The 23,374-nt window shown below is 35.9% G+C and overlaps 1 protein-coding gene across 30 annotated transcripts in view; it reads left to right on the top strand.

The window, feature by feature from the left end:
- The window catches only part of rgs14b (regulator of G protein signaling 14b), a 97,899-nt gene that overhangs the window by 61,701 nt on the left and 12,824 nt on the right, over positions 1-23,374 (top strand). For 27 of the 30 annotated variants that reach the window (XM_087301501.1, XM_087301505.1, XM_087301516.1 and 24 more), the window contains 10 exons: positions 5,457-5,478; positions 9,460-9,626; positions 12,309-12,401; positions 12,512-12,655; positions 14,926-15,117; positions 15,193-15,310; positions 17,830-17,873; positions 17,951-18,142; positions 20,452-20,528; positions 21,832-21,958. In XM_087301501.1, the coding sequence (XP_087157627.1) occupies positions 5,457-5,478; positions 9,460-9,626; positions 12,309-12,401; positions 12,512-12,655; positions 14,926-15,117; positions 15,193-15,310; positions 17,830-17,873; positions 17,951-18,142; positions 20,452-20,528; positions 21,832-21,958 (1,176 nt within the window). Of the gene's footprint in view, positions 1-4,841; positions 4,978-5,456; positions 5,479-9,459; positions 9,627-12,308; positions 12,402-12,511; positions 12,656-14,925; positions 15,118-15,192; positions 15,311-17,829; positions 17,874-17,950; positions 18,994-19,206; positions 20,529-21,831; positions 21,959-23,374 lie in introns of those variants that run through there. The other 3 variants (XM_087301518.1, XR_015520400.1, XR_015520399.1) reach the window with 3 other exon arrangements.

Below are 23,374 nucleotides of genomic sequence, written 5' to 3'. Positions count from 1 at the left end.
AAAATAATAAAAAAATGTGCTCAGAAACCTGAGTTATATACTAAAACACATGCTGTGCCCCATATGGTCTAAAACCTGACAGGTGGGCAAATCTAAGCTTGTTTTTAATAAAACAAATATAAATATGGATATAATAAGTAATACTGCTAATAATAATAACATTATACAAAAGCAAATTGTTATGAATGAACTGAAAAGCCTCCCGAGATGAAGAAGAAATAAAAGCAATGATTTTTCATATTTATGTAGGTTAGAAAATAATATGTTTTGTAATATTTTAATCCTTTATATTTATATTCTATATCTATTCTTATTATATCCTATATATATCCTTAATATTTACATTTTTTCATATGTAAAGATATTTGCCTATTGCTCTCTTGTGCGTATTAAGCAGTGCGTAAGCGAGGCACAACTCTGCGCCGGAGTTTAGACCGGGTTAGTTTTGGGTCTAATGAAAAATCTATTATAGTTTCTCAAAATAGCAACGCGCCAGCGGACCGCCTCTGAACGCCTTCCTTTTTAGACCAGAACGCCTATGGGCCCACAAATGAGCAATAAAGCATTTGCTATTTAAACAGCGTAGCGCAACGCCTCAAAACGACTCTTGCGCCAAGCTGAAACTACCAAAAGACTATTGCGCCACACTGCGCAGGGTGTATGATAGGGCCCCTTGCCTCACAGCAAGAAGGTTGCTGGATAGAGCCTCGGACTAAGCTGAAAAGATAATGAATGAATGAATGTTTAATTGTGAATTCAGGATATTGATAGTTTTGGAGCCAATGTGACGGTGCAAAACTTCAGTAAAAAAAAAAAAAAAAAAAACATATTAAGGCTGAATTGTTATTTTATTAAATTATTGAAAAACTTATTTTTACAAATTATTTTTTGTTTTTGTTTAAGGAGGTAAACCTGGGACAACCTGAGTTGGCACCAAAAAATTAACAGCAGAGCTTAATTTGAGCCGGATTTTGCAAAATCCTGTTCCGGAAAATGTCAGAAATTCTTCTTTTGCATACCAGTATATACTTTAATGGAAACTTAATAGCTTGTGTTTGGTGAATATTCTGTGCAATATTTTCAGCTTTCTTATGTTTAATCACACTTGTTGGTTGGTGATTATTCTTTCGCACACAGTGAGCAGCGAAAATAAGTTATGGGATTGTGGCCTACCTAAATAATATTTATATTTTCAAAAATGGCAAAGAGGCAGTCAAGCATATTTTATTTTGTTAAACCACGAGTAAATCAGATAAAGAGCCTGATCAAAAGAGGTCTTGAGAAGATGAAACTGCATGAATGTATCAGGATAGCAGGAAACAGAAGCAAAGCAATCTCAAGCCAGAAAACATGACAGAAGAGGTAACTGTGGGCTCTTCTTGAAGACTAATTAATTTTTTTTTTCACTTTGCACATAATAGTGAGGTGAACTGTGGTTGTTCATATAATTAATATTTTTAATATCCATGACTGACCCATAATGTTATATGGCACTAAATAATCAAAGACTGTTCAGAAATTTGATGCTCTTTTTTTGTACTATTACCATTTAATGGAAAATGGAAAAAATGAAAAAACAAAAAACAAAATGTGTGGTAGACGTCGGTCACGTTAACTTTTATTTCCTGGTTTTGTTTTGGGAATATTTATTTACAAATTAAGCACTGACTAACAGTGATGAAAACCGACTGTGTTGTCTCCTCACATTGGCTGTGTCTGGTAATGTCTAGACCAAAAAGCTGTATGTGAACACACCAAACAGACAACAGCAGACTAAAACAACAATGTATGTTCTCTGCCTGTGTGAGAGGATGTGTCTCTTCATACCTGCAGGTGGCAGTAGCCTGTATGGTCATTCAACACAGGAAAACTAGAAATAGTGCTGCACACATACTGTAAAAAGCAGTGTTTATGTACTGTTTTCATAGTAATTCTCACTCACCAAAGAGATAATTCGCTCATGTAAATATGTCTGATAATCTATACCATTTGCAAACAGTTAGGAAAATGTAATGAAATGACATTCAGTTTATATGTGTTCCTTTTGGACTTGTAATGTTTGCTTGGTTTCGTCACTTCCGTTTTTGTTCTCATGCTCGGATTTGTAGATAAACAGCCAATCAGAGCGTTCTCATTCACCACGACCAGCATGTACTCTACTTGCTATTTAAGGCAAACTCCTTCTGTCATGAGTCTGTTGAGAGGCGGCATGTTGAACACACCAAACAATCTAGAATGACAGACATTCACCGGTGGTCTGATGCTGCTCAATGGCTGACTAATAGCTCAGTGTTTCCTAGCACTAAGGGATGAACTCTCTGAAGACACTCGATTGTCATCTCTGCAGTAAAGGATGTGTCTCAGGTTTCATACAGTTAACATAATCAGAGAATATTTGTTTTTCATTTCAATTGGTTTATTTGAAAACAGACATTCAGATATGTATACATATGCCCATATATTTCTGTAGATGTCTGAAAGACAAGTATGCACAGAGTCTCTTCTTTTTCGTCGAGTTCTAATCTAAATTTCAAATTGTACTAATTAGCCTGTTAATATCTTTAGGGCCAAAAATGACAGAGCTTTATGAGACCAAGTGATTTAATCTGCCATGCAGTGAACACTTCTAAAAGGTCCACACTCCACACAGACATATGAATAGTGCACATGTTCTATGTTAACAATAGATTGAATAGCCATAGCAATTGTTATTTGAGGTTGAGGAATGAAAGGCAAGCATTTACATGTCTGCCCAATGTACTGTTGGCACAAAGACCAGGCATTAAAACCATTATCTGTCCATCAGTGACAGTGTGATTCACTTCAGCATATCTTAGATTTAAAAAAAAAAAAGGCCAACGTTAATTAAATTTTAGTCAATTAATGAATGGTTAGTTGACTAATAGGAGCATCCCTGGCTATTGCTCAGAAACGACATATAGCTGTTATTTATGGAGTTACAAAGATTCAAGTAGCATTTCTTGATGCAGCAGCAGACTGTTTTCTGAAGTACTCCTGGAGTACATGTGAGTTAACTCAACACCATGGCATGACATTTTTCATGTAATTCTATGTAATTTATATAAAACTTAAGTACATTAAACTAAGGTTTCCTGTTTTGCTCTGCATGAACTGAGATAGATTTACTGAATTGTTTTACAATATGATATGTAGTAGTTGTGTAAAGACATTGGGCTCTATTTTAACAATCTAGCCGCAAAGTCCAAAGGGCAGGGTGCAAATGCATTAAAGGCATGTTTGAATCCACTTTAGCTATTTTAAGGATGGAAAAATCCGCTTTGCGCTGCAGCACATAGTCTAACAGGGTTGAGCTTATTCTCTTAATGAGTTCTGGGAGTGTTTTGAGAATAAAACAATCCATCTTCCATTCCTTTTAAGAGTCAGAACGGTTCAATAGCGAGAAACAGTTAAACAGACCATCTGCAGTGCGAGATGAGAGAATGAGCCTCCTTCATTCGGCCTTTACGTTCACTTTCACTTTCTTTCTTGAATAAGGAAACTTGTTGTACGCACAGACATCAATTAGACTACATAATTAATTTTGTTTGTTAAGCACAAAGATTTGTTATTAAACTATTTCTAAGTTCAGTTTTAATTTCCAGTTAAGGAATAAATAAACAATAATAATGCAGTGTTATTATATCCAAACACATGTCCTACGCCCCATATGGTCCAAAACCTGACAGGTGGACAAATCTAAGCTTGTTTTTAATAAAACAAATAAAAAAATGCATATAATAAATAATACTACTACTAACAATAACATTATACCAAAGCAAATTGTCATGAATATACTAAAAAAAGCACCCCGAGATATAGGCATTAAGGCAGTGGTTTTTGCATTTATGTAGAAAGTAATCATTTTTGTAATGTTTTTTTGTTTTTTTTTATTTGTAAAGATATTTGTGTATTGCTGTACATCCTGCATGTTTAAGCCATGTTTAAGCAAGGCACACAACTAACCCGTTCTGCCACTTTAGACCTGCTTTCAGCTGGTCGGTTCCAAAGTCAATTTTAGATCCTCAAAACAGCTACATGCCAACAATGCGCCTTAACACACCTTTTTCTAGACCGAAACACCCACGAGTCCACAAATGGCGCAAATGGATTTGCTATTTAAACAATGTGGCGGAAAACTGAAAAATTTATGTTGCGTTGATCAGAAAATAGAAATATGTCAGTGAAACATATATTGCGCGGGTGTATGATAGGGCCCTTAAATTCTTTAAAAATGTTAATTTTTTTTTTTTACCAAATGAATCCTGACATATTACCAGTTCACCTGCTAATTGTTTTAAAACTGTTTTATATAAATATTCTATGAACTTTTTCATTTTAATTTAACCTTTTTGCAGCGTCTTGCAACTAAAAAATCCGAAATTGTCTGACTGTGAAAACACTTGTACAATTGCCAATTGAACTAAAGTTTAATAGAATTAAAAATAACAAATTTTACAAACTGTGTCAACCTTTTGGAATTTTGGATGCGATGGTATATGAATGAAACTTAACTGACATTCACCAAAAGTGCAGTGGTACTTTGGTCAAGATTTGTTGGAGCGATAATATTTTATCTCATAACCATCTGCTCTTTCAGCATCTAAAAAGGATAGCACTAATAACAACAATAACAACAACACAGCAAATGCCAAATGTCATGATTCCAATGATTGTTTTTCAACATAAATGACTTAATTCATTATGTAATGATGGAAGAACTGCAGCCATGTTTCACTGTAAAAATGAGCTGTCTGAAACATGCCCACACTTCCTCTTGCGGCAAGTTACCATGGTAAGACTTCCTGTTCAAGCAGGAAGTTATATTGTGTTCAGAGCACATCTCAAATGCAGATCAGAAACAAGTCACTCATGCACTCATTAATAACCTAAAGTAAATTTGGCATCAAGGATATGTCTCTGAAAGGCAGCAACACTGGAACATCCAATGGACTTAAGGTACGTACTTTAAACCTGACTGAAAATATACATGTACGTCTAAGTGATATCAACCGAAGATGAATATTACACTAAAAATGTCTGGTGGTAATGAGTTTGACACTTTCTTTCCTCAAAAAAAGTTTTTATCAGGTCAAGTTATAAGGTTAAAAGCAAGTATTGTTAATACTGAGTATAGTATGAGTAGTTTTATAAAACATTTTAGGCTTTTCTGCTTGATTCCTTTCTTCAGATCACTGAAGCTCTACTACATTACCCTCGGGGAATAAGAAGATCAGACTACAATAATATTCGTTAATATGCAATTTGAGGAGAAAAAAACATCGGTTTTATCTCTGACTTTAATTTTTGTGTCACGTTTGTGTCTGTCTCAATTGTCTGTTGGTGTTGAATCAAACAATGTTTATTTTATGTGCTTCAAGTACATGTATTTTTGATTAGTGTAACTCTGATCAATATCCTTTTTATTTCTCCCACAGACACTGACTGTCTCAGATGGAGGTGAGTTATGCATTAATGATATTGTTTAGATGAACGACATGTTCCTCCCTCTATTATGCTTCTTTAAAGGCATCAGGGGAGAATTGTGTTTTCATCCACGTGGCTATCAAACATCACTAATGTCGTACATCTAGGTTTATCCTTTTAACATTGACCTGTTTACATCCGGTTTTTGGGGGGGCAGGTGTAACCACATTAGTTTCCTCTGACTGTTTAAGTGTCATTGTGAGATCAAGAGAGAAAAAAACATTTAGGCAGACAGACAGACTGAGGTATTGAAAGTCATGTGACTGTCTGGAACTGAAGACAATCATTGATAGATCCAGTAAAACCATCAAATGTCTGATTCTAGTCATTCACAGTGTGACTCTAACTCATGTTAGGGAAATTCCTCTACTGCACATCAATGCCACAAAAACACACTGACGACTGATGTGTCAGAATAAAGGAAGAGAAGCAGAAAGCGTCATTAACAGTTATTGGGTTGAAATTATTAATGTGAATCGTTCCAGTCCAAAATATCAGACAGACAAGCTTATTCTTTAGCATGTCTCACACATTCCCACTGCCTGAGCAAGACAAAACAGGGGTGAAACTAAGGATTCAACTAAACATACAGACACAAAACCTTGATCTGAGCTTCTATACTCTATTAAACCTTTAATTAAACAAAATCTGATTGAAGCTGAATACAGCCTACATTACCCTACTTATTTATGCAAGTTGAATAAGTTCTAAGGAAGATAACATCCCAGGTAGCAAAGATTTCTGGCCCAGATTTGGCATAAAGCTGGCTCAGCACGCATTCATCCGGCACTGGCATACAACACGTGGGACAAACATGGTGGCACCATTTTTAAGGTGACTCACAAGACATGGGCTAAATATCAAATCTGATATTTGGCCCAGATGTTAAAAATTGGTATGTGGGCCACATACATTTGGCCTATCTTGACCCACATTTAAAATACATTTGAATTATTTTTTGAGTAAAGTATTTTGATACAGAAAGTAATTTCCATCTTTCTGTTTACATCCTGTAATGCAGTGTTTTTCAACCCCAGTTGAGGCTAAGTTATAGTTTATTAACTTGGCTTAGACTTTCTATTAGATTGTCCATGTTTGGTCTTTTTCTGGAAGTCAAACTTGGTCCAGTCATATTCCATAATTCACTTCGGCATGTGGATCAAGCAAAAGCTGATTGTGTGGGCCTGATACATTTTGCTACGTGGGATATAAATTTGGAAATAAATGTATTCACTGATGGTCAAGGTGATTCAATGTCCTCAGATGAGCCTGTGCTATTAGTTTCAGTGGTTGATATCTATGAATAACATACATTGGAATGTTGTTATTCACTAATCAAAATCAAGTACTCCAGAGAGCCATTTAATAATGTTTGATAAATACTTTGTACATTGAGTTGAAAGTACAAGTAACATTTCAACTGCATGTCAACTAGCATTTGTTAATGTGTTAGTAGACTGTCTGCTTGATATTTCCTAACATTTTAGTTTGAATGTCCCCTTTGAAAGTCTATATCTTCATAGCATCAGGCCATGTGCATCAGGCCATGTGTTTACTTATGTGTTAAGATGACATAATGCGATTTGAGTCAGCTGCAAAACATGCAAGCATTGCCTTGCCCATCGTAAACATGCCCCCTGGCCTGATATGAAAGACATTTTCAAACAAAGTTGTTTTTACAGTTGTTTTTGGAGATGCCTATAAATGCAAGAGTATTTGGAGCTTACAATCAAACAACTCAAATAAACAAGTCCCATGGAATGTTTTGACAATGTTTTTGGTTCCTGTTCTGGACTTTGAATGGACTTTGAATACTTGAATTGGATATCGGTTCGATACTACATATTTTTGCTGGGTCGAGTATTGGCTTGCTGGTACCGATCTAAATCCGATCTTGCACATGCGCTATATTCTGTGTAATTTATAAGCCAACACAAGCTATGAAGGTAGCCTATTATAAGGCACTAGAAAGTTGTCATGTAGGTCTACTATATCCCAAATTTTCTGAAGCCATTCTATAGTTTAATGTGAAGCACAGATTCAAGTTGTCAAATTCATGTTGATGCACATGTGCATTGCTAGGGTCTAAAGGGATAAAGGGCTTAATAGGTAGATGTGGGTATTGTAGCACTTGCATGTAATGCATATTTCATTCATTCTTGAGCAGAAATTCCATATACAGTATGCATCACAAAACTAGTAGAACGTTACAGATAATCCCTAATATGGATAAGGCATCCAGCTATTGCCGTAGTTGAATAAAAGTGCTTTAAAAAGTTGAATAAAAAGGCTTTAACTGATCATTTACTGCGACAATAAATTGTTTATATGTGTTCTTCCAGTCACTTTATGTATTTTGCTAACTGACATATTTCAGGACAAAATAGCTATAAAATAATATGCTAGATGCATGAACTCACTGTGATTTAACTATTGCAGAAACAGATGTGACTGGCTATATTATATGTAGATAAACATAGACATTTATAACATATCTAGAAAGCTAGTATAATACGTTTTTCTGACTAACTCACATGTATTTACATAAATTAATGGGAAGACAAATATTAAGCTTCATCAGTAGTTAAAACTATTCAGTTTGGCGAAACAGTTGTATTATTACCTCATCAGCTTCAGCTCTTCAAAATAAAAAATGAACGATGACAGAACCGTGGCGGGATTTTTTTAACACCTTGTGACAACAGTGCCACTCCCACCTGTCAGTAGAAACAGGTACTGCTGACCAGCTGACTATTTAATTGCCCGACACAAACGCTGCTTTAAGTGGAATGCGCGTGATGAATGTGTTAATTTTAAGTACTTAGATAACAAAATAAATGTTATACAACTTATTTTTATTTAAGTGCAACATATTCCAAATAATCAGGGGCTTTTGACAATACATCAGGGGCTAAATACTCGACACTCAGAATTTTGGTATCTGGATCCGTTCTAAAAAAATGGTATCAGTGCATCCCTACGTTAAACATCTAAGGATTATTGCAGACTATATAGCAGGCTTGCACAATATTGGAAAAATCCAATATTGCGATATTTGGTTTTCTGTGATATTTATTGTGATATGAATATAATAATTTCACCAGATGACCAGAAGTTTTTATTTGATTGGGATGAATTTGTAGGCCAGATAATCTGCTAATACTTAGTTGCATTCTTTGTTGAATTTAACTTTATTTGAGTATAAGTTAAATAATCAAATGCAAGCAAATAAAACTGCATAGTCTTCATTGTATAAAAGTTAAATTTAACAAATTTTCATTGTTATAATTTCTTGTACACAAATTATTTAGAGGCCTTAAAAACAAAGCAAACAAGCACTCTCACTTTATTAAGGTTTAGCTTTACAATCACTCAACAATATGCAATATGGTTCTTGTTCAGCTATAATTCCACTCACATTTCCTAAGGGATGAATAAAATGAACTATTGCGAATGATCACATTGTGATATGGATGCTGAAACGCTATATATATATATATATATATATATATATATATATATATATATATATATATATATATATATATATATATATATATATATATATAGTGCAGCCCTACTATGGAGGATTAGGACGCTCTCAGATTTCATCTAAAATAATTACATTTGTGTTCAAAAATAATGAAGGGTTTGGACTAACATTCAGGGGAATAATTAATAACATTTTTCAAATTTTTGGATGACCTAACCCTTTAAGTGCACTTTTATTGCTACAAATGTATCCAATCTCATACTATGGCATGGTTCGCTCATAATGGTATGAATTGTTTAAGATCGATTTTAAAAAGTTGTTGACATTACCTGAAAGTTAGTCACACCTCCATGTAAGATATTAAGCTAAAGTGAGGGTCTGCTTATAGTCATAATACATAGAAACTCTTAAGGTTGACCTGTCAGAGCTCTTAAACATCCTCTGTATTTCATGGTTATTAGAGCTGAACGTGATGTCAGATGAGCATGCAGCAACACAACACTCCAGCAGTAACTCCAGTCTGCCCACTGTGCCTAGTGAAGGGAGCCGAGGAGTGGGTCAGGTGGCGAGCTGGGCTGTCAGCTTTGAGAGGCTCCTTGAGGACCCTGTGGGTGTATGCTACTTCACAGTGAGTAAAAAAAGCGGCATTCATACAGCCACTGCAGTGAGAGTGAATATTTATGAACTTAAGAAAGCACATTAATACGTGAACAAATTCACTGATGAATGGACTTGAATGAGGCATATTGATTTACTTCACTAATGGTTCTTCCAGTAGCACTCGAGTTGTATAGGAAGGTTCCAGGAATGGACTTTATTAATGTAGGTACATGTTGTTTTGCCTCAAGAACTGGCTAAATTATTAGTCGAAAATATTTAAAATAAAGGGGTCAAAAGAATGCTAAGAAAAACAGAATTGTGGCATCTGCAGTCTGATCCTTTGATACAAGGTTAGATGAATCAATGCTTTCATGATGTTTACACTAAATTCTGACCCTTTCTGCAAATGTCTTTGTAGAAATAAAAGTATAACCTAACAGATTAGCCAATTTTTCAAATCTTCTGAATCTGTGTGAACTGTAGCTTCAGTTTTCTGTTGTTATCTGACAGGGTAGGTCATGGATGTACTCTTCTTCTGCTGCTGTAGCTTATCACAAGGTTTTGTGTGTTGTATGTCTTTTTTCTATTAGATCAATCAGTTTAGTCATTCACTTCTGACATTTGGCGTCAACCTGGCATTTTTACCCTCATAATTGATGCTTATTGGATATTATCTCTTTATCAGAGAATGCGAAAATCCTAGATCAGCCATTTCAGAAAACTCATACCAGCTTGTCAGGCATCAACAATTATGTCCTGTTAAGGTCACTTAAATCATCTTTTCATTCATTCTGATGTTCAGTTTAAACTTAAGCAGATCATTCCCATGTCTAGTCTACATGCCCAAATAAACATTTAGTAGTCAAGTTTTAACAGTTGAACTTAATAAGGTAGTGAACACATTACTTTTCAGACTACATTTTTTGCATCAATGTGAATCTTTTTAAATATAAAATATATAAATTAAACACAGGTGAAGCAACTGAATGTAAAATTATCATTGTTCAAGCCCCTTTCAGACAGCAGTTATTTCTCAGAGGAACGTCTGTAAAAGAAACTCTGTAAATAAAAAAGTGCTTTTAGATTAATAATTTTGCCTTGCCTTGCATATGAAACTTGGACTATGTACTTTACGTGATTACTCACATGTGAACTCAGATGCTAGTATATTTATATGTCTGATCTTTAAATATGGCCCATGACATCCACTTTTTTTAGCAGAATTTAGCTCTAAACATGATCTAATGCAGGGGTGCTCAAACTTGGTCCTGGAGGGACGGCGTCCTGTATATTTTAATTCCAACACCAATTTAACCGAACCAGCTGAACCAGCTCTTTATAGGTATACTAAAAACTTCCAGGCAGGTATGTTGAAGAAAGTTGGAGCTAAACTATGCAGGACACCAGCCCACCAGGATGAGGAGATTCACCCTATGTGTGTAAAGCGCTTTAAGTGCCCAGAAAATGTATATATATATATATATATATATATATATATATATATATATATATATATATATATATATATATATATATATATATATAAATATATATATGTAATTATTATTAATTATTATTATTATCTAATGTCTAAAGCACAGGTCTCAAATTCAGCTCCTGGAGTGCCGTAGTTTCATTCTAACCCTAATTTAACTCACCTGATCAAACTATCTGAGTCCTTTCGCCTTGTTTGAAACCTACAGGTGAGTGTAGGGTTGGAGCTAAATTTTGCAGAACTGCGCCCCTTAGGAATTAAGTTTGACACTTCTGTTCTAAATATTCATACACATTGGGACAAGGTTTTGTTACATATATATATATATATATATAGGTTATATATATATATATATATATATATATATATATATATATATATATATATATATATATATATATATATATATATATATATATATATATATATATATCATATGGTTATAAAGTCACCTGTAAATGATGAAAATCCCTTATGTTGCATTGAGAAACAACTGCCATTTACAAATGGCTTAAGTTGTGTGTGATTAATTAACCACCAAAATAGTTTTTGATAATACTTTATATCAAATGACAACCATAAAAACATGCTGATTTTATAAAATGTTTGGTAATATTCCAGCATGTCTACTGAATACAAAAGGCCAATTGTCTTACTCAGCACCTAGAAAAGCAGAAGAATCTTCAAAGCAAGCCTTCTAGTTTTTCAATGTACACATCATATACTTTCACTTATTCATACTCACACTTATTCATTTCTCAATACACAAGATGCTACAGAGAGCTGCTGCCTTGTTCCGTTTAGCGACCACGCAGAGCAAATAATTCAACACCAATTCATTGTGAAATGTGTAAAATCTGAAAAAGGGAGGTGAGGAGGAAAACAGCCTACGATTTGAGTCACTGTAATTATATGGTAAAGAGGAGGTGTGGAGAACGTTTCAGAAGGGGGTCTGGAAAAGAGATTGCGAGGAAAGGAAATGTTTGGTGTTTAAGTGAGAGAGTTGTGAGATGGATCAACCTTCTCGAATGCTTCATTTGGTGGCTAACAGAGATGCCAGCTAGAACCATAAATTAAATGGTCTTGTTTTTAATAATTATACAGGTGATTGTAATTATCATGTGTGCTTGCTCACAACACATGCAGTGCAGATCTGAAATATGTTCGTACTGTTAAAGAGACCAAATGAATTATTGTTGTCTTTCTTCAACACAGGCATTTCTGAAATCTGAGGTCAGTGCTGAGAACATCTTATTTTGGTCGGCGTGTGAAAAATTTCGCAAAATACCTGGCCATCAAACAGAGCAGGTAAATCTATGTATTGAATATCTAATCATTATTTTAACATTATTTTTATAATCTAACATGTGGCAGAATATATATTTGTAATATAGCTGTTATTTGTTTTCTTGCCCTAGCTTAAGAGAGAAGCACTCTCAATTTATAACACCTTCCTGTCCAGCAATGCAACTTCTCCTATTAACATAGATGACAGGGTACGGGTCGAGGAGAAAGATGTACAAAACCCTCATGCTGACATCTTTCAGAAAGCACAACAACAGGTATGTGAAATCTGATAGTAGCTTCACAGCTAAATTAAATTGAAGGAATTTTTTTATGAGAACAGAAGCATTTATCTTAGTGAACTTGATCTATAGTTAATTATTTTCATTCATTTTCTTTTCGGCTTAGCCCCTTTATCAATCTGGGGTTGCCACAACGGAATGAACCGCCAATTTATCCAGCACATGTTTTACGCAGCGTATGCCCTCCCAGCTGCAACCCATCACTGGGATACAAACGTTACACTCTCATTCACACACATACAGTTCTGCCAGTTCAGCCTACCTAATTCACCTGTACCGCAGGTCTCTGTACTTGTTGGGGAAACCGGAGCACCCGGAGGAAAACCTTGCAAACGCATGGAGAACATGCAAACTCCACACAGAACCAGCAACCTTCTTGCTGTTAGGTGACAGCAGTACCTACTGCGCCACTGCATCGCCATAAACAGGATTTGGTAATTCTAAAATTTGATATTTGGATCACAGTGATCCAACCAGTGTTAATTTCATTGATGAAATTTTTTTGTGATAATTTGTGACGAACAAGTCTCTACCGACGAAAACCAAATAAAAATTAGGTCATGATGACGACAACTATAATAAAAAATATACTGGCATTTTTGTTGACTAATAAAACAAGATTAATGGACTTTTTGGTAAAAATCCAATAAGAATCAATCTTGGTGTATGATGCATGATGCATGGAATCATCCCAAAATTCATGCAAAGGTAAACAGTGATCACTTTTTTACCCGTGTGTGTGCTTTTGCTTAACTGAAACAGTAGCCTCACGCTTACCTTTAGAGAATTTACTCAGTTAAAAATTAAAAAAAGAAATTTTAAATAAATGAAGAGCTTTATTAGTGAGAAGCTGCTGAGCGCAACGAAATATAGGGTATATGTTATTACTTGCTCTTATGTGCTGAAATACTTAACACTTTCCTTTACTTAAGATCAGAGTAATATGCAACATCCGTAAATAAAGGGGAATCACCTATTAAGTGTCATATATCCTATAAGGAAAAATGTATATGTTTCAGGTCTCTCCGGAGCATTTGGGCTAAATGTTTGGCAGCGTCTATCTAAATGAGCATGTTTTAAAATACTTTTTCTACAGAGTTATTAACAGAGATTTTCTGTGGTTTTATATTATGGATGGGTGCGTTCACTGCGCTGGTTCCTTCTGTTAGTTGCGAGACCACTCGATGCACAATGCCAACAGTCGGTCGGCGAGTAAACAAATATGATGAATGAGAACATACAAACATGTGCGTATAGACATATAATGTAATGCTGTACAGTAACGTGTCATTAGTTTGTTTTGATTGACTTCATTTTAATAGTTTCGTGATGATGCGATGGTGTGCTTTATCGGCCTAATTCCCGCTGAAGTGGGTAGGTTGAGTGACGTTTGATTTAAGGGACGTTCTGGGTGCGGGGTTTGCATGGCGCACTGAAAGCTACTAGCCAGACAATGGAAACACGACATGATTTTGGCCTCATTGCTCAACCTTCCGGGCGATTGGCCCGGTCCAGCCTAATAAAAGCCCTGGCTCGCACTGGCCCGACAGTGGAAATGCGACTATTATGCATGCTAGTACCAGCAATATGCCAGCAGTGCCATATTAAGGCCACATTTGGGCCAAGTCTGTTTGCTATGTGGGTACTAAGTCAATGGTGTTAACTTTAATTCATTAAGATATCCTAGTTTCCCCAGGATGTCTCCTATACAGAAAATGACCAGATACAACCCTGCTTATATTCAATTGCTAACTACTAAAGTAATCACAATGTTTTAAGGGGGAAAAAAGTTTAAGACTCTGCCTAAGTGCATCCCAGTCATCAAGCAAACCATGTACACTAGTGACACTGAACAAAAAACTAGAGCATTCTCAGTATAATCAACTGCAAACTGCAAAAGAGCATCTTTTTCAATCAGTTTCAAATGCTTTCATCTTCAACAACACGGCAAGTGAAAAAAAATCTGAAAAACATGTACGACAACAAATGCTTTTGTAGTTTTCGTCTTTTGTGGTTTCTAAGAATTAAGTTGAGTCATATAGACTACATTTTCCAAGTGAGAAACGCATTTTATTGTCATATGAGGTGAGTCAAAGCACAGTATAAGAACAGACAGCAATCATGACTCAATTATCCAGAGCTACTAAAAATAATCAAATCGAGAGCCCACCCTCATTTGACTCCCTCTTGAGCAGAAGTGTCCTAACCTATATCCTATCCTCTCCGTTCCCTCTCTTTCGTTCCAGATCTTCAAACTGATGAAGTTTGACAGCTATACTCGTTTTGTGCGCTCTCAGCTCTATCAAAGCTGTATGCTAGCTAATGTGGAGGGCAGACCACTGCCATTGCTGGACTCTCGTGGCAAACCCCTTGCATTATCCAAACAAACCAACAGCAATTCACCCAGAGAGCAAGCCAAATTCGACAGAACTAAGGAGGTACAGACTGGACCTCTCAATTTAAAATATATCTTTGATATGAATGAGAGATTCATAGACTTTGCTGTATTTCAGAGGTTAAAAGCCAAGCCAAGTGCTGCTGATGCTGAAGATGTGGTGGAGAGGAGGAAGGTCAATCTGCAAGGGATGATGGGAAAGGACAAGCGCAAAGAGAAGAGAGGGTCCTGGGGAGGTAATTTATAATGTCAATATACAGTTGAAGTCAGAATTATTAGACCCCCTGAATTATTAGCAGCCCTGTGTATTTCCCCCCCTGTTTTCTGTTTAACAGAGAGCAGATTTTTTTTCAACACATTTCTAAACGTAATAGTTTTAATAACTTATCTGAAATAACTGTTTTATTTTATCTTCGCCATGATGACAGTAAATAATATTTGACTAGATATTTTTCAAGACACTTCTATACAACTTAAAGTGACTGATTTAAAGGCTTAACTAGGTTAATTAGGTTATCTAGGCAGGTTAGGGTAATTTGGCAAGTTATTGTATAATTGATTTTATTCTAGTTGAAATAAATCGAATAAGACTTTCTCCAGAAGAAAAAATATTATCAGATTTAGTGTGAAAGATTCCTTGCTCTGTTAAACATAATTTGGAAATAATTAAAAAAAGAGAAAAAAAATTGACAGGGGGAAAATTATGTCAACTGTATGTCATATTAAATTGATAACACAATTTTAGAGCTGGGATGTCCAAACTTGTTCCTGGAAACCGATTTTCTTTTGCAATATAGCTCTTAACCTTGTTCAGAGGTGCCCAAACTTGCTCCTAGAGGTCTGATGTCCTGCAGAGTTTAGCTCCAACTTGCTTCAACACACCTGCCAGGAGCTTTGTAGTACAAAGTAAGAGCTTGATCAGCTGGTTCAGGTCTAATTGGGGTTGGAGCTAAAAATCTGCGAGACACCGGCCCTCCAAGACGGAGTTTGGGCTTGTTGAACACGGGCAAACAAGCCAATCAAGGCCTGTGTCTAAAACAGGGGTGTCCAAACTCAGTCCTGGAGGGCAGGTGTCCTGCAGAGTTTAGCTCCTACCCTAATTAAACATACCTAAACTAGATAGTCAAGCTCTTAGTAGATATACTAGAACAGTCCTGGCATGTGTGTTGAAGCAAGTTGGAGCTAAACTCAGCAGGACATCAGCCCTCCAGGATCGAGATTGGATACCACTGCACTACAATCTTGTAGCCTTGCTGCCCTCTAAGGCCAGTTTCACACTGCAAGCATGAGCATTGCACATATTTTTCGACATGGATTTTAACAAATAGAGTGCATTCATACTGGAAGCGGGAAAAAGTGCAGCAAGTGAGCGTCATGTGGGAAGCAATGTTTTGACACAGAGTCTATTTTTGCTGTGCTGCTCATACTCAAATAAAGTGACAGCACACGTTTGATGAGCAAATATATCTGAATTCACACAAAAAAAATTATATAAATGTGCAAAAGAAGCACAAAATGCACAGAATATGCATGCATGTGTGTTGAACAATAATTGTTGTCATAAAAAATTGATGATCCAAAATAGGTAGGTTGCAGAGTGATATAAACAATGACGCAGGATTGCTATTTTAAAAACAGGCCAAAAATATAACTTGACATAAACTGTGTCATGGCAGAATTATGTTTTTTTGCATTGAGAAAAAGCTACTTGGAGCTAGATGCAGTCTTGGATTGTATAGCTAAAGCACTATGTGAATAAAGATTAAATAGTGCAACGAATAATAATAAATAAAATTTTTTTTTTAATAAAAATATACATGTTTTTGTTGTTTAATATCTATATGTGAATGTTGTACATCACCCATCTTATAAAAACTTTAAAGACTGTCAAGTTTATTATTCATTCATTTATTCATTTTCCTTCGGCTTAATTCCTTTATTCATCAGGGGTCGCCACATGGGAATGAACAGGCAACTTATGAGTATATTATAACTTACTGTAACATATATTTGCCCTTCCAGCTGCAGCCCAGTACTGGAAAACACTCATTCACTCTCACATTCACACACACATACTATGGGCAATTTAGTTTATTCAATACACTTTCAACGCATGTCTTTGGACTGTGGGGGAAACTGGAGCACTCGGAGGAAACCTACGCAAACACAGGGCCTTGTTGCTGTAAGGTGACAGTGTTAACCACTGTGCCACCATGTTACTTCTTCAAGTTTATAACGTAAACATCTTTAGAAGCAAATTTATATATTTTACTAAATGTATATATTTTGTAATTAAAGGGCCACCTTGTGGCAGTCGTCACACTTCAAACGCTTCTGGTGTGAATACATTCATAAGTCTGCTCATGCACCACTCATGCTTCACTCATGCTTGCAGGGTGAAACTGGCGCAAGCCATGCATACCTCATGAATCTGAATTTGTACAGACATCGGAGAAAGCAAAATGGCTTAATGATCTACAGCAAACTTGAGAGAGAGAGCATAAGGGTATTTTAGAAGACAAGAAGTAAAGCTGATAATGGATTTGCATAATCCTTGGAATGGATATTTCATAGGAAGCTTTTAAAGCTTTTGGATAGAGCCGTTGTCTTCAAACTCACTAGATACTTTCAGGCAAGTGTGCTGGATCTGCTCGGAGTTAAACTCTGCAGGACATTGCCCCCCTTGGAGCAGGATTGGAAAGTCCTGCTTTAGACTGTCTAATAAAATCTCTCTTCTGTGTTGACCATTTCCCAGAATCACCGATCAGCTTCAAGACTGGACTTGTCAAGAGTTCAGAGGTAATGTGCTACAATGTCTGCTTATACCTACAGTATGTACACACAGTTCTGGTGTTTAGTTTTATCTGTTGTTGCAGGTTGAGAAATTAGTCTCACGCTCTGCTGATGGAAAGGTTGATAAGTATTGTTGTGTCTTCCTGCCTGATGGTACGGCATCTCTGACCCCAGCCCGACCTGGTCTCACTGTCCGGAACATGCTGACCGGCCTATGTGAAAAAAGAAGACTTCCTCTGTCAGACATCATTATCTATCTACAGGGCAAAGATAAAGTAAGAAGTGCAAAATGTTTACATGTATGAGTCAAATGGGTATATTGATTATACAGGGCAAATTATAAAGACACCATGATACAATTGCATTGGAGTAAACAAAGTCTGCAAGTGATTCTGTGAGTGACAATGTGCAAAAAATAATAATAGAAAAGCAAAGCCGCAGCAATTAATTTCCTATATAAATAACATAATCTGCCAAATTAAAAAACGATAAAACTTTGTAGTCACAATTTCTTTTGACATTCCAAATATATTCCTCATTTTGGGTTACTAAATAATATTGCAAATGCCTATAATAAAGTCAGACGCAACTAAATAATAATACATTTTAATCTGTATGGCAAATTCTGATTCTGTGTCTTTAAATCCTGACAGAAAAAAAATCCTACCAGGCATTTTTTTTAAAGATTTTTAATACACTGATTTCATGCAGCTGCCATTTTATAAGCGAAAGCGAGGCTGCAGTGGCAAGAAACCCAGAAGTATAGCCTGGAGTTACACAGGAAAGGCATTTGCGATGGTGTATTGTTGTATATCTGGCTGTATATCTTATTATTTAAGAGAAAGTGACACAAATCTATCATTTCACTGCTTTTAGAGTGACCCGAAGGTCTGTTCTGAATGGATAGTGAAAATAAAAAGAGATATGGGACCTAATTTCAACTAAGTTAAGGGAAAAGGCCATTTGTTTTAGATGCCATTTGTCAAACTCAAGCTAATGAACTGATTCTTTCACAATATTAGACTTGTCAAGATACTGAATTTTGATACTAAAATAAAAAAAACATCCATTTTTAGCAAACATTTAAGCACTGTGGAGTGTGTTCTTAAACCGTTGATTTGCCATTGTGTTCACCAGTACTCAACAGAAATGACTGTGATCGCCCTTGAAGGTCATTAGTTCACTGCACTTCACTGATGTTTACCGAGTGCAAACACACACGAGCAATCCGCTGATGAACCAACTGATCTTTGGGACTTTAAAATGCTCCAGTGTCTGTGTATCGGTGTTAGCACTCAGTGAAGACCAGTGAACTGATGACGTCCACGGTCAATCACAGTCATTTCTGTTGAGCACGGGTCGTTTTTTGAAATGAAATAAGCATATAGGTATCCCAACCTAAATGGTTTGGCAATAGATGTCTATCAATAGTGAAAAAATAGACCAGCCATTAAATGTAATGAAGTCCAAATGAAAAAGTTTGGAGTTTTTTTTTCATTCTTGGTTGCACACAACTCATTGGTTGCCTTATTGGTGACAAAGTGTGCGTGTGCCTGACGGTTGAGCCTCACACTGTAAACTAATCGGCTAATGTTTGCATTTGTAATATTTGTATTATTTGCTATTTAAAAGCCACCTCTTGTGGATTTTTATAATTCTTAACAATTTTTGGAGGCTTGTACTTTCACATTTTTGGCCACACCTTCATATACACTGTAAAACCCAACAGTCAACTTTAGCAAATTAAATTAGCTAATTAAATACTTCATTAATCATATAACTTCATTTATGTACTTACTGTACATAACTTAAATGGAGTAAGTTCATAGTACTCATACAGATTTTTAAGTCAAATGATTTGTAGCAATCGATTTCCTCAAATGATTTGAGTTGCCTTAATTTTTTGGGTTTTGCAGTAGTCAGTTGGTTTTTTTCATTTATTGGTTTTTACTGTGCTCAAATTGCTTAGTCTACTCAAATGGATTAAGTTTACAGTACTTATTTGAATTAGCTTTTGAACTTAAATGGTTTGTTGCAGCTGATTTTCTTAAATGGTTTGAGTTACCTTAACTTTTTGGGTTTTACAGTGTTCAGTACTGAGACAGCCTTCATGACTGAAAATAAATACACTGTGTTTTACACTGATATAATTGGGTAAACTGGCAGTGGGAGGAGTTACAAAGATAAAAATAAACCTGCATTCTGACACGGAACACACATTTTTAATGGAGAATATCTGACTTTATTTTCACTTAGCATGATTTAAATTACTGCAAAGAGTCAAAATTGTACATACTGCACCTTTAAATAGACAGACCAGACAGACTTCATTTGCGTAGTCATTCATTTGTTTCTATTTGATGACTAAAATTTTGCTGATTGTAGCAAAGATATTTGTTAAGACGCCTGTTATATGTGTAAATCTGGCATGAAATGTAGACAGTTTATTGAATTTTGCTTCTCGTTTTTATCCTTTGTAGTTTTTTGTACAAATAAAAAACATGCCTATACACATTAACTTATTTCTTACTTTTCTAATTTTATGTATACTTTTCTTTTTTAATGCATTGGCTGTTACATATAGCAACCATTATCATTGGACCAGGACAGCTCTGTGCTACAGGATCAGCAGGTGACTCTCGAACTGAGGGTCACATTTGCGTAAGTGTTGTACAAAAAATGTCCATTTTCCTGACAAAAATATTTTGTCTGCAAAATCCTGTTGATTGTATAATCTACATACATAAAATTATTTACATTAAAGGACCATGAAACCCTCCGCTTTCAGTTCAAGTCTACCTCAGATTTAAAAATAAAATGCTCCGAGATGGGCGTGGAGTTCTGTGAGCAGAGGGAGGAGTGGGTGTGGCCCGGCAGAGCAGGGGAAAAAGAGGGGAGCAAACAACTGTTGTCAGTTGGCTCACAAAATGATTCACAAACCACGAGGAGACCCATGATTTTATTATAAAAAGTTAAAGTTAAAGTGCAAAGAAATAATCAGTAAGTAATTTAATGTCCTGCTCCCTTGGTTTTTCATGCTTTCATATATACATAATTTCATATATACATAACAATTTGTTATATCATTATAAAGAAAATCTTGTTTATATATATACACTGCAAATGAGGAGGACATCTCTATTCCTCAGTCTCTTGGTCTAATGCAGATACACCATTAACCCTGCTGGTAATCTGGAGGATTTTAAACATATGGCGAAAATAGCAGCACAGATTGGCGATGTGTCTGAATGGTAACAAACTCAACTGATAAAAGACAAAAACTCAACTGATAAAAGAATCTCTCTACAAAAATGCTTGCTGCAAACCAACAGCTTTGCTGTATCAGGCCTGATAGAACCACGGGGAAAAACATGCAACAAACCCTGTGGATCATGGAAACACATACGGCTTGTGCTGTGCGTGGACATGGTCTCACTCAGTCATTGGGTCTCACAGCTTGGCAGGTCTGCCTTGCCTTCAGAAACCATATGCTTTCTTGAATAATTAAGAAGCAGGGTCTTCTCATAGGATAAGAAAACTCAGCTATGAATAATAATGAGAAACTGATGCATAAACACTTTACTAGCAGATTTGCGCAGCGTCACCGATTTTGATCTCACCTCAAAATTTATTTTAAATCCGGAAGACGAAATTAGCTGACAAAAGCTCAAAATTATCCAGTGTCCCCCAAAATTTAAGCTAACAGGTGCTAACGTTATCTTAACTGATGCTCAACACACACAAATCTGTAAAAAAATAAAAAAAACTTGAACTTTAAATAATCTGTTACTGACTTTAAGAAAATAGGCTGATAACCATATTGTTCCCCTTGAACTTTTTCCTCAATTGAAGTAATAAACAGATTTCAAACACCATGAGGTTGAGTAAAAGGCGACAGGTGTCTGTTTTTAATGACCAATTGTAATCAGGTGTTATGTGTGTTTGTGGTGTTTTTCTTGAACAGCGTAAAGGTAGCGTTCACAGGCAAGACAGTGGCTGTTGTTGTGAAGTCTAATAAGACCCTGCAGGAAGCCCTTGCTGCAATGCTAAACAAATACCGGCTCAGGTCACACGAAGCCACTGTCACCATGGTGAGTGACCAGAACAAACATTTCCTTCTTTGTTGAAAGTTAATAGATTGACCTTTTCGATGGACCACAGGCATATGGGATACACTGATTTTCTTCGTTCTCTAGTTATTATTCTGCTGCTGCAAAAGTAGAAAAGTGGCAGCAGTGAACAAATCAATGTTTAATGTCCTCAGTATACACAAAAATGGAATAACTCAATTCAGCTCGTATGCAGGAGAAACCTCCATCTGCTTTCTATTGTTTTACATTAGTGTTTTCAGATTAATTGAAAACAAACCATTTTACATTATTGGTAAGTACTGTCCCTTTAAATTCTATAGAATCTGATTCACAAGATCCATTTGTCTGCAAGTTTAGCTCTAACTCTAATTAAATACAACTAAGCATGATAATTATCATTGTTATTAGCATAATTAGAAAATCACAGATAGGTGAGTTTAATCTGAGTTGGAGCTATAGAGAGAGGGGTCTGGATGCAGTTACAATCTGAGCTGCATACAATGCTTTTATTTGGCTCATCTAACCACACTTCTTACAGTAAATTCACCAGCTTCATTGAGGGCATTCTGTCTGTCATTGCATCTATAAGATATGCAGTCTCAGCTTGCGTCATAAAGGCTGCATCCAGATACTATTGGCTCTATAGGCCTGCTTACGTCTGGTCACTTCATGCATTTTTTTTGATTAGACAGCTGATATGTGATTTCTGAAATCGATTCCATTTACAGTTGACCAAACAAATGAGTGTCCATTAATCAGATATATTTCTGATATTAAAATCTTGTGCTTCATGCAAATATAACTAGGTTACATCAACTATAGCATCAAATACTGCTTTTTATTTACTTAATTTTATTATTTACAACAAACACAGTCTATATCTTATTTGGCATTTAAATTATTTTATATGAAGGATGTAAAACATTATTACACATGCACAAGGCAGGCTACAGTATTATTTTCATTACAGGCTAAAAGAAAAATCATAGTCATATATAAACACCGGCCACTTTATAAAGTACACCTGTCAAATTGCTTGTTAATGCAAATTTCTATTCAGCCAATCACATGTGAGCTACTCAATGCATTTGGGCATGCAGACATGGTCAAGACGATTTGGTGTAGTTCAAATTGAGCATCAGAATGGGGAAGAGAGGTGATTTAAGTGACTTTGAACGTGGCATGAGCAACGCAGGGGCGCAGTTGGTAATGCTGTCGCCTCACAGCACGAAGGTCGCTGGGTTGAGCCTAGGCTCAGTTGGCATTTCTGTGTGGAGTTTGCATGTTCTCCCTGCTTTCGCGTGGGTTTCCTCCGGGTGCTCCCGTTTCCTCCACAGTCTAAAGACATGCGGCACAGGTAAATTGGGTAGGCTAAATTGTCCCTAGTATATGAGTGTGTGTGGATGTTCCCCAGAG

The sequence above is a fragment of the Danio rerio genome, chromosome 21, assembly GCF_052040795.2.
Source record: "Danio rerio strain M-AB ecotype USA chromosome 21, GRCz13ab, whole genome shotgun sequence".
Classification (NCBI taxonomy): Eukaryota; Metazoa; Chordata; class Actinopteri; order Cypriniformes; family Danionidae; genus Danio; species Danio rerio.
The sequence above is the reverse complement of the archived record's forward strand: the minus strand, read 5'-3'. Positions and strand labels throughout refer to the sequence as shown.